This window comes from Microtus oregoni, unplaced genomic scaffold, assembly GCF_018167655.1.
Source record: "Microtus oregoni isolate MIOR12 unplaced genomic scaffold, Mior012 000023F_ref0000262, whole genome shotgun sequence".
Classification (NCBI taxonomy): Eukaryota; Metazoa; Chordata; class Mammalia; order Rodentia; family Cricetidae; genus Microtus; species Microtus oregoni.
Genome location: NW_024543082.1, coordinates 6,360,107 through 6,377,174, shown reverse-complemented (window position 1 = coordinate 6,377,174; position 17,068 = coordinate 6,360,107). Strand labels below are relative to the sequence as shown.

Here is a 17,068-nt window from a genome sequence, read left to right as displayed (position 1 = left end):
AAAGGGAGAGAGACCTCGCCCCAATGGGCTGGTATCTCAGTGGCTATTGGCTGGAGGAGCAGAAGGACCTCCCGAAACAGTTGCGTGTTCTCTCTCTTTCTCTCTCCCTCTCTCTGTTTTTTTGAGACAGGGTTTCTCTGTGTAACCCTGACTGTTCTGTCCTGGAACTCTGTAGACCAGGCTGACCCTTACTCCTGGATCCTGTTTCCTCTGCCTCCTGAGTGCTGAGATTAAAGGCATGTACCAGTGCCCAAATGGTCTTATTTTCTTTAATACATAGAATACTGTGTAGATCTATGAAAAAGATTAGTCTCCACTGACACCATTAATACACTTAAATATAATAAAGACATAAAACAACACCACCCAGCCAATAGTATATTTTTTATAACTTTAAAATAATGAACTAAATTAAATACTACTGTTTGAGGGCTCCTGTTTTCCAATCATGTGTATATACATTGTTTGAATCCTGACATAGGTGCCACAGTAGAAAGAGAAGCTCACCAAGATGCCAAGATGCCAAGTCTTCAATTTCTGAGTAAGCAGAGGGGTTCAGCCTTATAGAAGAGATTGACACCCAGATCACAGTAGTTCACTCTAGTTACTTCATTCAAGTAACTATATAACTCTGCACCAAGTACAGAGTCTCCAATGAGACAACATTCCTTCAAGGTTTAAACAGTCTCAAAACAAATTCTCAGCCTCTACCAACCAAAACAAACCTAGTGAGGCTTTGCTGAAACATGTCATTCAAAGCCAGGCACAACAGCTTTACTATACATATCACTACACGTGTGCATACAGAATTAGAAGCTCCCAGGACGCAAACTCACTGATTGCATAGGGAGTATAATGGTTAAAACTGTGTTTGTGTTTCCAGGCATTTTCAGACGAATTTGACAAAAGAAGTCATGGAAATCCAAGTGACACCCAAGGTACAGTAAAGTGTTTAAGTTGACCTGTGATTTATTGTTACCAAGTAACTGTTCAATGACAGGGAAATGATGATAGTGGTCATTTCTCTGATAAGTAAAACTATGGAACTTATTAAATGAAAATTAAAGGATATTCCATGCGTATGAGTATAAAAGACACTGGCATGACTTAGCATAAAAGGAAAAGTTGGGTCTAATTAAATTATCTGTACAGTGGATTTTTTAATTACTTGATGAGAATACCAACTCCAATGGATCATGTGACATGGCTTTAAGAGACTATGCAAGCCAACACTTACTTCTCTGTCACATGTGGCTTTCTGTTTCTGAGTTCATCTTGTTTGGAGTTCACTGGAGCTTTGTTATGAAGCAAGGTTTTGCCACGTTGCCTAGGATGGCCCCAATCTCCCGAATTCAAACTATACTTCTGTCCCAGCTCAGAGCCAGAGCCACAGTAAATGGCAGCCAATACAGTGATGGAGCAGCCTGCAACCTCAGCTATTCTTGCTTCTGATGACTTGGTGCCTAATTCTGTCTTTTATTTTCTCTTGGCAGGGTTTTATGGGAGTCTCTCCAGCCCTACGTTAGGAGTACACGAAATGAACATTGGCCCGATCCTCTTCCAAGTGGCCACGGGGGACATCACCAAAGAAGCGGCAGATGTGATTGTCAATTCAACATCAAATAAGTTTATTCTCAAATCAGGTACTTAGTGAGATAGATTCTGTCTCACGCAAGAATCAGTGTGGTAGATCCTATAAAGAAATGTTTATATAGACAAAATGGTTTGCTGACTTGGGCTTGTTCTTGTTAACTAACATCTTTAAAGTTAATTCAGTGGGCTTTCTTACAACTAGCAACATTTTTGAAAATGTCTCCTCTGTCCTTACTGCTCTATGTTGGGGTATGTTGAGACATGAAGGCATCTTTCGGGTCAGGTCACCATCTTGATTTTCTCATGTAGGAGTCTCCAAAGCAATTTTTGAAGGGGCAGGACCAAGTGTTGAAAAGGAATATTCTGTCTTGGGTAAGGAATGCTGCTGCTTCTTCTTGAAGCCAGATTGTAAGTGAAAGATTGACTATGGGAGGCAGTGAGGAAACCCAAAAAAGGGTATTGGGCTGAGAAGACAATGTATTAATCATTTTTTTTTTGGTTTTGTTTTGTTTTGAGACCCATGTATTCATTTTAAGATTATGTTTTATGAAATAATTTCATATGAACGAAATTTAAAAGTAGAAAGATATTTCATATGTAGTATTTCATGAACTTTTAATTCATAAAATGTTTCCTCATGAAATCAGACATCTTGATTTCTCCAAGCACAAGTCAGCATCTGACTCTGAATCTGCTCATGTTTCACAGCTCAGCACAACAACAATGAGTACATAGTTACTGAAGGTGGATCACTGAGATGCAAGAGTATTATTCACGTTGTTGGTGGGAATGATGTGAAGAGATCAGTTTCCTGTGTTTTAGAAGAATGTGAACAAAGGAAATACACATCCATTTGCCTACCAGCCATTGGCACAGGTATGTAGCCACAGGCTGCCAAGGCTCCATTACAAAGTGTTTACTTCCCCATGGATTTGGTCCTCACTGGGTCTGGGTGATGACAGGGACACCTTTCCTAGGAGTAGACAGTTTCCTCACTCCAAGGCACCCCATCCACTAGGGAATGAAAAAAGCCTGTGGGATCTTTAAGGAGGAAGAAAATGAGCAGGGTGCATTTATGTGCACGTGTGGCCCCAATGATGGGAAGGACAGAGGCAGGAGGAGTGAACTGTGTCCCCACAATTGTTGTTTTCAAGGTTAGTCAAAGGCATCTGCTATAATTTCCTGCCCCAGTGGTAGGCGCCATTAACAGGGATAATCCAGATGGGCTCTCAGTTGATCAAACCAGCTTTCCCAGGAAACTTTTACACTGCCTGTCATGTGATTTTGGCAGCTACCATTCACTTTGGGCTATTCCACAGTCTTACCTTGCAGTGGGTTTGAGGGCTTGAGAAACACGATCTGGAACATGTTAAAGCAGGAGTGGATCTACTCAGCGGTTGCTTTGAATTCTTCTGGGCAGCAAAAATGGTACAGAGTATGGGGAAGAAAGACATCCTGGAGGCTCAGGATAACTAATATGCTTAGAATTATAGACTATAACAAGTATCTTACAATTTTGGGTGCCTTAGAATTACCTTAGTTTGAATCAGGTCCCCAGAGATAGCTAGGAGAATCTCAACACATGCATAAAATCTATCAGAGGCTCAGATTGTCTCTCTAAGGACCATGTTGTTTTTTCAAGGTTGGAGTGATGAGCAGCGGGCTGCGTTCCGCCACCGGGCTAGCTTTACCCCGAAATAATTACACGGAAACTGTATTCTTTTACACTGCCTGGCCCATTACTTCCAGTCTCTTATTGGCTAGCTCTTACATATTGATCTAACTTATTTTTTTTTATTGAGAAAAGGAAAAAAAAAGTTTCCCGCTTCTCCCAGCCTCCCATTTCCCTCCCCCTCCTCCCACCCTTCTCCCCCTCCCCCACTCCTCTCCCGGTCCCTCTCCAGTCCAAAGAGCAGTCAGGGTTCCCTGCCCTGTGGAAAGTCCAATGCCCTCCCCTCCCCCGTCCATGTCTAGGAAGGTGACCATCCAAACTGGCTAGGCTCCCACAAAGCCAGAACATAAAGTAGGATCAAAACCCTGTGCCATTTTCCTTGGCTTCTCATCAGCCCTCACTGTTCGCCATGTTCAGAGAGTCTGGTTTCATCCCATGCTTTTTCAGTCACAGTCCAGCTGGCCTTGGTGAGCTCCCAATAGATCAGCCCCACTGTCTCAGTGGGTGGGTGCACCCCTCGTGGTCCTGACTTCCTTGCTCATGTTCTCCCGCCTTCTGCTCCTCATTGGAACATTGGGAGCTCAGTCCAGTGCTCCAGTGTGGGTCTCTGTCTCTGTCTCTATCTCCATCCGTCACCAGATGAAGGTTCTATGGTGATATGCAAGATATTTGTCAGTATTGCTATAGGATAGGGTCGTTTCAGGTTCCCTATCCTCATCGGCCCAAGGAACTAACTGGGGACATCGCCTTAGGCTCCTGGGAGCCACTCTAGGTTCAAGTCTCTTGCCAGCCCTAAGGTGGCTCCCTTAACTAAGAATTGTGCTTCCGTGCTCCCCTATCCAGCCTTCCTTTATCCCAATCATCCTGTTTCCCCAAGTTCCCCCATCCTCCCCTTCTCACTTTTCTCTCCCCATCTCCCCTTACCCCAAACCCACCACACCCCCAAGATCCCACTTTTCTCCCCAGCAATTTTGTCTACTTCCCATAGGCAAGAGGATAACTATATGATTTTCCTTGGGTTCACCTTCTTATTTAGCTTGTTTAGGTTCACAAATTGTAGACTCCGTGACCCTTATTTATGGCTAGAAACCAATTATGAGTGAGTACATCCCATATTCATCTTTTTGGGTCTGGGTTACCTCACTCAGGATAGTGTTTTCTATTTCCATCCATTTGCATGCAAAATTCGAGAAGTCATTGTTTTTTACTGCAGCGTAGTACTCTACTGTGTATATATTCCACACTTTCTTCATCCATTCTTCCATGGAAGGACATCTAGGTTGTTTCCAGGTTCTGGCTATTACAAATAATACTGCTATGAACATAGTTGAACAAATGCTTTTGTCATATGATAGGGCATCTCTTGGGTATATTCCCAAGAGAGGTATTGCTGGGTCCAGGGGTAGGTTGATCCTTAATTTCCTGAGAAACCGAAACACTGATTTCCAAAGTGGTTGCACAAGATTGCATTCCCACCAGCAATGGATGAGGGTACCCCTTCCTCCACAGCCTCTCCAGCAAAGGCTATCATTGCTGTTTTTGATTTTAGCCATTCTGACAGGTGTAAGATGGAATCTCAAAGTTGTTTTGATTTGCATTTCCCTGATTGCTAAGGAAGTTGAGCATGACCTTAAGTGTCTTTTAGCCATTTGAACTTCTTCTGTTGAGAATTCTCTGTTCAGTTCAGTGCCCCATTTTTTTATTGGGTTAATTAGCATTTTAAAGTCTAGTTTCTTGAGTTCTCTATATATTTGGAGATCAGATCTTTGTCTCTTGTGGGGTTGGTAAATATTTTCTCCCAGTCAGTAGGTTGCCTTTTTGTCTTAGTAACAGTGTCCTTTGCTTTACAGAAGCTTCTCAGTTTTAGTAGGTCCCATTTATTCAATGTTGCCCTTAATGTCTGTGTTGCTGGTGTTATACATAGGAAGCAATCTCCTGTGCCCATCTGTTGTAGGGTACTTCCCACTTTCTCTTCTATCAGGTTCAGTGTGTTCGGACTGATATTGAGGTCTTTAATCCATTTGGACTTGAGTTGTTTTTTTTTAACTTTTTTTTTATTGAGAAAAGGAGAAAAAAAAACAAATTTCCTCCTCCTCCCAGCCTCCCATTTCCCTCCCCCTCCTCCCACCCTTCTCCCCCTCCTCCCACCCATCTCCCCCTCCCCCCACTCCTCTCCCCCTCCCTCTCCGGCCCAAAGAGCAGTCAGGGTTCCCTGCCCTGTGGTAAGACCTAGGTCCTCCCCCCTCCGTCCATTTCTAGGAAAGTGAACATCCAAACTGGCTAGGCTCCCACAAAGCCAGCACATTACATAGGTTCAAAACCCCGTGCCATTGTCCTTGGCTTCTCATCAGCCCTCATTGTTCGCCATGCTCAGAGAGTCCAGTTTTATCCCATGCTTTTTCAGTCACAGTCCAGCTGGCCTTGGTGAGCTCCCAATAGATCAGCTCCACTGTCTCAGTGGGTGGGTGCTCCCCTCGTGGTCCCGACTTCTTTGCTCATTATCTCCATCCTTCTGCTCCTCATTGGGACCTTGGGAGCTCAGTCCAGTGCTCCAGTGTGGGTCTCTGTCTCTGTCTCCATCCATCACAAGATGAAGGTTCTATGATGATATGCAAGATATTGGTCAGTATTGCTCAAGGATAGGGTCATTTCCAGTTTCCTATCCTCAGCTGTCCAAGGAACTAACTGGGGACCTCGCCTTGGGCATCTGGGAGCCACTCTAGGTTCAAGTCTCTTGCCAACCCTAAGGTGGCTCCCTTAACTAAGAATTGTGCTTCCATGCTCCCTTATCCAACCTTCCTTTATCCCAATCCTCCTTTTTCCCCAAGTTCCCCCCATTCTCCCCTTCTCCCTTTTCTCTCCCCATCTCCCCTTACCCCCATCCCACCCCACCACCAAGATCTCAATTTTCTCCCCAGCAATTTTGTCTACTTCCCATAGCCAAGAGGACAACTATATGCTTTTCTTTTGGTTCACCTTCTTACTTAGCTTCTTTGGGATCACTGATTGTAGACTCCGTGACCCTTGTTTATGGCTAGAAACCAATTATAAGTGAGTACATCCCATATTCATCTTTTTGGGTCTGGGTTACCTCACTCAGGATAGTGCTTTCTATTTCCATCCATTTGCATGCAAAATTCGAGAAGTCATTGTTTTTTACCGCAGCATAGTACTCTAATGTGTATATATTCCACACTTTCTTCATCCATTCTTCCATTGAAGGGCATCTAGGTTGTTTCCAGGTTCTGGCTATTACAAATAATACTGCTATGAACATAGTTGAACAAATGCTCTTGTCATATGATAGGGCATCTCTTGGGTATATTCCCAGGAGTGGTATTGCTGGGTCCAGGGGTAAGTTGATCCCGAATTTCCTGAGAAACTGAAACACCAATTTCCAAAGTGGTTGCACAAGATTGCATTCCCACCAGCAATGGATGAGGGTTCCCCTTCCTCCACAGCCTCTCCAGCAAAGGCTATCATTGGAGTTTTTTATTTTAGCCATTCTGACAGGTGTAAGATGATATCTCAAAGTTGTTTTGATTTGCATTTCCCTGATTGCTAAGGAAGTTGAGCATGACCTTAAGTGTCTTTTGGCCATTTGAACTTCCTCTGCTGAAAATTCTCTGTTCAGTTCAGTGCCCCATTTTTTAATTGGGTTAATTAGCATTTTAAAGTCTAGTTTCCTGAGTTCTCTATATATTTTGGAGATCAGACCTTTGTCTATTGCGGGGTTGGTGAAGATCTTCTCCCAGTCAGTAGGTTGCCTTTTTGTCTTGGTGACAGTGTCCTTTGCTTTACAGAAGCTTCTCAGTTTTAGTAGGTCCCATTTATTCAATGTTGCCCTTAAAGTCTGTGCTGTTGGGGTTACACATAGGAAGCAATCTCCTGTGCCCATCTCCTGTAGGGTACTTCCCACTTTCTCTTCTATCAGGTTCAATGTGTTCGGACTGATAGTGAGTTCTTTAATCCATTTGGACTTGAGTTTTGTGCATGGTGATAGATATGGGTCTATTTTTATTCTTCTACAGGTTGACATCCAGTTATGCCAGCACCATTTGTTAAAGATGCTTTCTTTCTTCCATTGTATACTTTTGGCTCCTTTATCGAAAATGAGGTGTTCATAGGTTTGTGGGTTAAAATTCGGGTCTTCTATACGATTCCATTGGGCAACTTCTTTGTTTTTATGCCAGTACCACACTGTTTTCATCACTGTAGCTCTGTAATAGAGTTTGAAGTCAGGGATGGTAATGCCTCCAGACCACCCTTTATTGTATAGGATTTTTTTGGCTATCCTGGGTTTTTTGTTTTTCCATATAAAGTTGATTATTGTCCTCTCAAGATCTGTGAAGAATTTTGATGGGACCCTGATGGGGATTGCATTGAATCTATAAATTGCCTTTGGTAGAATTGCCATTTTTACTATGTTGATCCTCCCAATCCAAGAGCAAGGGAGGTCCTTCCATTTTCTGGTATACTCCTCAGTTTTTTTCTTCAATGCCTTAAAGTTCTTGTCAAATAGATCTTTCACTTCCTTGGTTAGAGTTACCCCAAGATATTTTATGCTGTTTGTGGCGATCGTGAAAGGTGAAGCTTCTCTGATTTCCCTCTCTGCTTCCATATCCTTTGTGTATAAGAATCAACTGATTTTTTGGAGTTGATCTTGTATCCTGCCACATTACTAAAAGTGTTTATCAGCTGTAAAAGTTCTTTGGTGGAGTTTTTGGGGTCGCTTATGTACACTATCATATCATCTGCAAATAACGAAAGTTTAACTTCTTCCTTTCCAATTCGAATCACCTTGATCCCCTTATGTTGTCTTATTGCTATTGCTAGAACTTCAAGTACTATATTGAAGAGGTATGGCGAGAGTGGACATCCTTGTCGTGTTCCTGAGTTTAGTGGGGTGGCTTTAAGTTTCTCTCCATTTAATTTAATGTTAGCTGTCGGCTTGCTGTATATAGCTTTTATTATATTTAGGTATGACCCTTGTATCCCTAATCTCTCCAATACTTTTATCATAAAGGGGTATTGAATTTTGTCAAATGCTTTTTCAGCATCTAATGAAATGATCATATGGTTTTTTTCTTTCAGTTTATTTATATGCTGGATTACATTGATAGATTTTCGTATGTTGAACCAGCCCTGCATCCCTGGGATGAAGCATACTTGATCATAATGGATAATTTTCCTAATGTGTTCTTGGATTCGGTTTGCCAGGATTTTGTTGAAGATTTTTGCATCGATGTTCATGAGTGAGATTGGTCTATAATTTTCTTTCTTGGTTGGGTCTTTGTGCGGTTTTGGTATCAGAGTGACTGTAGCTTCATAAAAGGGATTTGGCAATGCCTCTTCTGTTTCTATATTGTGAAATACATTAAGGAGTATAGGTATTAGGTCTTCTTGGAAGTTCTGGTAGAATTCCGCATTGAAACCATCTGGTCCTGGGCTTTTTTTGGTAGGGAGGTTTTTAATAACCTCTTCTAATTCTTCGCGACTAACAGGTCTATTTAGATTGTTCACCTGGTCCTGGTTTAACTTTGGTATATGGTATTTATCTAAAAAAGTGTCCATTTCTTTTACATTTTCCAGTTTTGTGGCATATAGGCTTTTGTAGTAAGATCTAATGATTCTCTGAATTTCCTCTGTGTCTGTGGTTATGTCCCCCTTTTCATTTCTGATCTTATTAATTTGCAAATTCTCTCTCTGCCGTTTGATTAGTTTGGATAGGGGTTTATCAATCTTGTTGATTTTCTCCAGGAACCAGCTTTTTGTTTCATTGATTCTTTGTATTGTTTTCTGTGTTTCTATTTTGTTGATTTCAGTCCTCAGTTTGATTATTTCCAGTCTTCTACTCCTCCTAGGTGAGTCTGCTTCTTTTTTTTTCTAGAGCTTTCAGGTGGGCTGTTAAGTCTCCAATGTGTGCTTTCTCTGTTTTCTTTAAGTGGGCACTTAGTGCTATGAACTTTCCTCTTAGGACTGCTTTCATAGTGTCCCATAAGTTTGAGTATGTTGTTTCTTTATTTTCATTGAATTCCAGGAAGACTTTAATTTCTTTCTTAATTTCTTCCTTAATCCAGGTATGGTTCAATAGTTGACTGTTCAGTTTCCATGAATTTGTAGGCTTTCTAGGGGTAGCATTGTTGTCTAATTCTAACTTTAATCCATGGTGATCTGATAAGACACAGGTGGTTACTAATATTTTTTTGTAACTGTGGAAGTTTGCTTTGTTACCGAGTATGTGGTCAATTTTTGAGAAGGTTCCATGAGCTGCAGAGAAGAAGGTATATTCTTTCCTATTTGGGTGAAATGTTCTATAGATGTCTGTTAAATCCATTTGATTCATACCTCCATTAATTCTCTTATTTCTCTATTAGGTTTCTGTCTGATTGACCTGTCCATTGGTGAGAGAGGAGTGTTGAAGTCTCCTACTATTAGTGTGTGCGGTTTGATGGCTGCCTTGAGTTTTAGCAATGTTTCTTTTATGTACATGGGTGCTTTTATATTAGGGGCATAGATGTTCAGGATTGAGACTTCATCCTGCTGAACTGTTCCTGTTATGAGTATAAAATGCCCCTCTCCATCTCTTCTGATTGATTTAAGTTTGAAGTCAACTTTGTTAGAGATTAGTATGGCCACACCTGCTTGTTTCTTAGGTCCATTTGCTTGATAAGCCTTTTCCCAGCCTGAGTAGGTGCCTGTCTTTGTGGTTGAGGTGTGTTTCTTGTAAACAGCAGAATGTTGGATCCTGTATTCGTATCCAATCTCTTAGCCTGTGTCTTTTAATAGGTGAGTTGAGTCCATTGACATTAAGTGATATTAATGACCAGTGGTTGTTAACTCTGGTCATTTTTTTTAGTCATAGAGTTTGTGTTTTTCCCTTCTTTGATTTGTGTTGGTGAAGGGTCTCTAGATGTCTGAGTTATTGTGGTCATTGTTGGACTCCTTGGTTAGTGATTTTCCTTCTATTACTTTCTGTAAGCCTGGATTTGTGGCTGCGTATTTTTTAAATTTGTTTTTATCGTGGAAAATTTTATTTTCTCCATTTATAGTGAACGAAAGCTTGGCTGGGTATAGTAATCTGGGCTTGCATCCATGGTCTCTTAGTTTCTGAAGTACATCTATCCAGGACCTTCTGGCTTTCATGGTTTCCATGGAGAAGTCAGGTGTAAGTCTGATAGGTTTACCTTTATAAGTAATTTGGCCTTTTTCCTTTACAGCTCTTAATATTCTTTCCTTATTCTGTATGCTTTGTGTTTTGATAATTATATGGCAAGGGGATGTCCTTTTTTGATCCAGCCTATTCAGTGTTCTGTATGCTTCTTGAACCTTCATATGTATATCTTTCTTTAGGTTGGGAAATTTTTCTTCTATAATTTTATTAAATATATTTTCTGGACTATTGAGCTGCACTTCTTCTCCTTCTTCTACTCCTATTATTCTTAGGTTTTGTCTTTTTATTGTGTCCCATATTTCCTGAATATTTTCTGATGAGAGTTTGTTGGACTTGCTGTTTTCTTTGATCAGTGTGTTTATTTTCTCTATGGTATCTTCAGAATCTGAGATTCTTTCTTCTAACTCTTGTATTCTGTTGGTTATGCTTGTTTCTGTAGACTCTGTTTGTTTACTTATATTTTCCTTGTCCAGCTGGCCCTCTGTTTGTGTTTTCTTCTTTGCCTCCATTTCAGTTTTCAAGTCTTGCACCGTTTCCATTATCTGTTTGATTGTTTTTCCTTGGTTTTCTAGGGTATCATTCACTGATTTATTCAATTCTTCAAACTTTCTGTTATATTTCTCATCCATTTCTATAAGGGCATTTTTTACATGCTGTTTAAGGGCATCAATCACTTTCATGAAGTCAATCTTTTCTACTTCTTCTTGATTAAGGTGTTCATGTCCTCCCATTGTGAGGTCGCTGGTTTCTGGTGGCTTCATGTTGCTTTTCAGCTTGTTGGGCGAATTCTTGCCTTGGCGTCTACCCATCTCTTCTTCCAAATGCTCCCTTATGGATCTTATTTACCGGATCAGGTCTCCTTGCCTACCCAATGCTGGCTCTCCCCAACGTTGTCTCTCCCCAATGCTGGGTCTCCCCAACGCTGGGTCTCCTGGCGCCGAGAGATCAGGCCTCCGTGCTGGTGGGCAGGTCGCAAACAAAGTGCCTACCCTGCTTGGTGCAGGCAGGCCAAAGAAACAAAGAGACTCCTGCCCGCTTGGGTGCCCTGAGGATTTGGACCCAGTGCCCAGACAGGCTGGGCTGGGTGATGTTATGTGCAGAAAGAGGGTGGTGGGGCAAAGTGGGGAGGGTTCTGTATGGAAGCTGGGTGGGCTAGGAAGAAAGAGGAGGTATGCAGGAAGTGGAGGCCCTGCAGAGAGCTCAAGAAGGTTAGGGGGCCAAGGAACCTCTGAACTCCCCTTCCCAGGCTGACGCCGTGGGGCCAGAAATTCACCCCAACGCTGGGTCTCCTGGCGCCGAGAGATCAGGCCTCCGTGCTGGTGGGCAGGTCGCAAACAAAGCACCTACCCTGCTTGGTGCAGGCAGGCCATAGAAACAAAGAGTCTCCTGCCCGCTTGGGTGCCCCGAGGATTCGGACCCAGTGCCCAGACAGGCTGGGCTGGGTGATGTTATGTGCAGAAAGAGGGCGGTGGGGCAAAGTCTGGACTTGAGTTTTGTGCATGGTGATAGATATGGATCTATTTTCATTCTTCTACAGGTTGACATCCAGTTGTGCCAGCACCATTTGTTAAAGATGCTTTCTTTCTTCCATTGTATACTTTTAGCTCCTTTATCGAAAATGAGGTGTTCATAGGTTTGTGGGTTAAAATCCGGGTCTTCTATATGATTCCATTGGGCAACTTCTCTGTTTTTATGCCACTACCACACTGTTTTCATTACTGTAGCTTTGTAATAGAGTTTGAAGTCAGGGATGGTAATGCCTCCAGAAGATCCTTTATTGTATAGGATTGTTTTGGCTATCCTGGGTGTTTTGTTTTTCCATATAAAGTTGATTATTGTCCTCTCAAGATCTGTGAAGAATTTTGATTGGACCTTGATGGGGATTGCATTGAATCTATAAATTGCCTTTGGTAGAATTGCCATTTTTACTATGTTGATCCTCCCAATCCAAGAGCAAGGGAGGTCCTTCCATTTTCTGGTATACTCCTCAGTTTTTTTCTTCAATGCCTTAAAGTTCTTGTCAAATAGATCTTTTACTTCTTTGGTTAGAGTTACCCCAAGATATTATATACTGTTTGTGGCGATCGTGAAAGGTGAAGCTTCTCTGATTTCCCTCTCTGCTTCCATATCCTTTGTGTATAAGAGGGCGATTGATTTTTTGGGGCTGATCTTGTACCCTGCCACATTACTAAAGGTGTTTATCAGCTGTAAAAGTTCTTAGGTGGAGTTTTTGGGGTCGCTTATGTAGACTATCATATCATCTGCAAATAACGACAGTTTAACTTCTTCCTTTCCAATTCGAATCCCCTTGATCCCATTATGTTGTCTTATTGCTATTGCTAGAACTTCAAGCACTATATTGAAGAGGTATGTTGAGAGTGGACAACCTTGTTGTGTTCCTGATTTTAGTGGGATGGCTTTGAGTTTCTCTCCGTTTAATTTGATGTTAGCTGTCAGTTTGCTGCAAATAGCTTTTATTATATTTAGGTATGACCCTTGTATCCCTAATCTCTCCAATACTTTTATCATAAAGGGATGTTGAATTTTGTCAAATGCTTTTTCAGCATCTAATGGAATGATCATATGGTTTTTTTCTTTCAGTTTATTTATTTATTTATTTATTTATTTATTTATTTTGGTTTTTCGAGACAGGGTTTCTCTGTGGTTTTGGAGCCTGTCCTGGAACTAGCTCTTATAGACCAGGCTGGTCTCGAACTCATAGAGATCTGCCTGCCTCTGCCTCCCGAGTGCTGGGATTAAAGGCGTGCGCCACCACCACCCGGCTCTTTCAGTTTATTTATATGATGGATTACATTGATAGATTTTTGTATGTTGGACCAGCCCTGCATCTTTTTGATGAAGCCTACTTGATCATAATGGATAATTTTCCTAATGTGTTCTTGGATTCGGTTTGCCAGTATTTTGTTGAGGATTTTTGCATCGATATTCATGAGTGAGATTGGCCTGTAATTCTCTTTCTTGGTTGAGTCTTTGTGCGGTTTTGGTATCAGAGTGACTGTAGCTTCATAAAAGGGATTTGGCAATTACTCTTCTGTTTCTATATTGTGAAATACATTAAGGAGTATAGGTATTAAGTCTTCTTGGAAGTTCTGGTAGAATTCCGCATTGAAACCATCTGGTTCTGTTTTTTTTTTGTTTTTTTTTTTGTTTTTTTTTTTTTTTTTGCAGGGAGGTTTTTGATAACAGCTTCTAATTCTTCGCGACTAACAGGTCTATTTAGGTCGTTCAACTGGTCCTGGTTTAACTTTGGTATATGGTATTTATCTAAAAAAGTGTCCATTTCTTTTACATTTTCCAGTTTTGTGGCATATAGGCTTTTGTAGTAAGATCTAACGATTCTCTGAATTTCCTCTGTGTCTGTGGTTATGTCCCCCTTTTCATTTCTGATCCTATTAATTTGCATATTCTCTCTCTGCCGTTTGATTAGTTTGGATAGGGGTTTATCAATCTTGTTGATTTTCTCCAGGAACCAGTTTTTTGTTTCATTGATTCTTTGGATTGTTTTCTGTGTTTCTATTTTGTTGATTTCAGCCCTGAGTTTGATTATTTCCAGTCTTCTACTCCTCCTAGGTGAGTCTGCTTCTTTTTTTTCTAGAGCTTTCAGGTGGGCTGTTAAGTCTCCAATGTGTGCTTTTTCTGTTTTCTTTAAGTGGGCACTTAGTGCTATGACCTTTCCTCTTAGGACTGCTTTCATTGTGTCCCATAGGTTTGAGTAGGTTGTTTCTTTATTTTCATTGAATTCGAGGAAGACTTTAATTTCTTTCTTTATTTCTTCCTTGATCCAGGTGTGGTTCATTATTTGACTGTTCAGTTTCCATGAGTCTGTAGGCTTTCTGGGGGTAGCATTGTTGTTGAATTCTAACTTTAATCCATGGTGATCTGATAAGACACAGGTGGTTACCAATATTTTTTTGTAACTGCGGAAGTTTGCTTTGTTACCGAGTATGTGGTCAATTTTTGAGAAGGTTCCATGAGCTGCAAAGAAGAAGATATATTCTTTCCTATTTGGGTGGAATGTTCTATAGATGTCTGTTAAATCCATTTGATTCATTACCTCCATTAATTCTCTTATTTCTCTATTAGGTTTCTGTCTGATTGACCTGTCCATTGGTGAGAGAGGAGTGTTGAAGTCTCCTACTATTAGTGTGTGCAGTTTGATGGCAGCCTTGAGTTTTATTAATGTTTCTTTTACGTACATGGGTGCTTTTATATTAGGGGCATAGACATTCAGGAGCTGGGGGGGGGGTTGTGGTCTCTTCTGGGTCAATCTGCCCCTGGATCGCACACACTCACCCATCCAGATGGAACTCCTCAGTACCTAAACAGGGCTGCCCGGTAGCCCGATGATCCGGGGACAAAAAAAAAGGATCTAACTTATTTTTAATAATCTGTGTAGCCCACGAGGTGGCTTACCAGGGAAGATCTTAATCTGTGTCTGTCTGGAGTGGGAGAATTATGGTGACTCTCTGACTCAGCTTCTTTCTCCCAGCATTCTGTTCTGTCTACTCCGCCTACCTAATTTTCTGTCCTATCAGAGGCCAAGCAGTTTCTTTATTACTTAACCAATGAAACAACAGATAGAAACATGACCCTCCTCCATCACAAGGTGTATTATGTTTATTTCCTGCCTTTTATGATCTTATGAAAATTCTTGTAAATCAGGGAGGAAAGCCACCTGGACTCTGTGATGGGAGGGGAGTGACCCTGGGAGCCAGGATCAGCTGAAAAGGACAGATGAGAATGTCACAAATCAGAACAGGTTTCAGGGGCTTTACCTGGAGCATTGACCTGTGGACAGCGTGGAACAGAAACTCCTACCCACTGTGTCTAGGATGTCAAAACTCTTTGATGATGTCATGTTAGAAAACTATACAGAGATTAAAGTTGGACCAGGCATTTTTCTTTCCTATGACATCTGGAATTCCTTGATTGTGTTGCAGCCTTTTGCTGGTAGATCTTAACCTTGTCTTTTGTGTGTGTGTGTGTGTGTGTGTGTGTGTGTGTGTGTGTGTGTGTGTGTTTTAAAGGAAGTTCTCAACAGGACCCAGATGCAGTTGCTAAAGCCATAATGGATGCCATTGAAGAATTTATCCAGAAACCATCAGTGCGGGCTGTGAAGAAAGTCAAAGTTGTTATCTTCCAGCCTCATATCCTGGATGTTTTTTATGACAACATGAAAGACAGAGAAGGCTCCCCAGCTCCTCCCCAGCCGTCTCTACTGTCTAGGATCACCTGTGAGTTCTTCACTTATATCAAATATATATTCCTCACCTTGATGATGAAGGGAATAAAAGAAATATTAATTTTTCATTTTCTCTTTAGCTTTTTTTGGCTTTCCAAAGCACACTCCCCGCAAACAGAACACCCTGTTTTTAGAGAAGAAAATAGAACAGACAGTTTTCCGGGTATGTGGCAAAGATGAAGACAGTGTGGAACGCACGATTTCCTGGATACAGAACCTGATCGCCCAGGAGCAGCTATCCTATCGCAGTGATGATGAGTGTGTCAGAGACTTTGGAGAGAAGGAGTACAAGAAGCTGAATGAGCTGCAGGAGAGGCTGAACATCGTCATTGAGCTGGACCAGAAGACACCTGTGATTAAAGTTGCAGGAATCAGCAGAGATGTGATAGGAGCTAGAGATGAGATTGAAAACCTGATCAAGAGCATCCGATTGGCTAAAGAAAAGAAAAGCCAGGCAGACTATGTCCTCACTTTCGTGGAATGGCGATATATCGACAATAATGTCATACACTGTTTTGACAAAATAGCTTCCATGCAGTTGGAGGATGCACGGCAGGCAAAGCACAAGAGAACTGTTGTCAAAATTAATAATCAGGACTTCACAGTGAATTTGAGGACAAACACTGCCACGGGCCCTCAAGGACAGAGTGTCACAGTTCAGCGCATCTTAAAAGATCAAGGTAAGTTACATGCTCGTGTGTGTCAGCCATTGCCCTCTGAGTTTAACATTAGTTTAGAAATACAGCAGAGGTTTTTTGTTGTTGTTGTTTGTTTGTTTTTTGTTTTGTTTTGTTTTTCAAAATAGAATTTCTCTGTGTAACAACAATTTTAGCTGTCCTGGAATGAGCTCTTTTAAACCAGGCTCACCTCAAACTCAGAAATCCTTCCTGTGTCTCCCAAATGTTGGGATTAAGGTGTGTGCCACCACCACCCAGTTTGCTTTGTTTTTGACAGTGTTTTACCATGTAGGCATGCTGACCTGAAACTTTTGTTTTGCTTTTGAGATAGTGTTTCCCTATGAAGCCATGGTTGACCTAGAATGTAGACTAGGATTGTCTCAAATTTAGCGATTTGCCTGCTTCTGACTCATATTCTCTTTCCTGAGCCAAAGGCTCCTGGGTACCAGGTCTGAAAATGGCCTACAGATTCCCTGTGGATCTGATCCCCAGAAAGGGAGTGACTCACTATTTACTCTTGACTGACATTGAACTCATGATCCTCCTACCATTACCTCTATCATTAAAGTGCTAAGATTATGGGTTGTACCACCTTGCCCAGACTAGAAACATGGCTTCCAATAACCAAATGATGTTCTATAGTGAAAGCTATGCTGCCTACTTTTGAGTTCTGAATAACTTTCACCCAT

General features: G+C 41.5%; 1 protein-coding gene across 1 annotated transcript in view; it reads left to right on the top strand.

Annotated features, from left to right (window-relative positions):
* The window catches only part of LOC121462057 (protein mono-ADP-ribosyltransferase PARP14-like), a 39,129-nt gene that overhangs the window by 20,840 nt on the left and 1,221 nt on the right, over window positions 1–17,068 (top strand). The window contains exons 9-14 of the mRNA XM_041673478.1: window positions 884–938; window positions 1,494–1,643; window positions 1,903–1,965; window positions 2,302–2,469; window positions 15,488–15,694; window positions 15,783–16,397. Coding sequence (XP_041529412.1) covers window positions 884–938; window positions 1,494–1,643; window positions 1,903–1,965; window positions 2,302–2,469; window positions 15,488–15,694; window positions 15,783–16,397 — 1,258 coding nt within the window. The remainder of the gene's footprint in view (window positions 1–883; window positions 939–1,493; window positions 1,644–1,902; window positions 1,966–2,301; window positions 2,470–15,487; window positions 15,695–15,782; window positions 16,398–17,068) is intronic.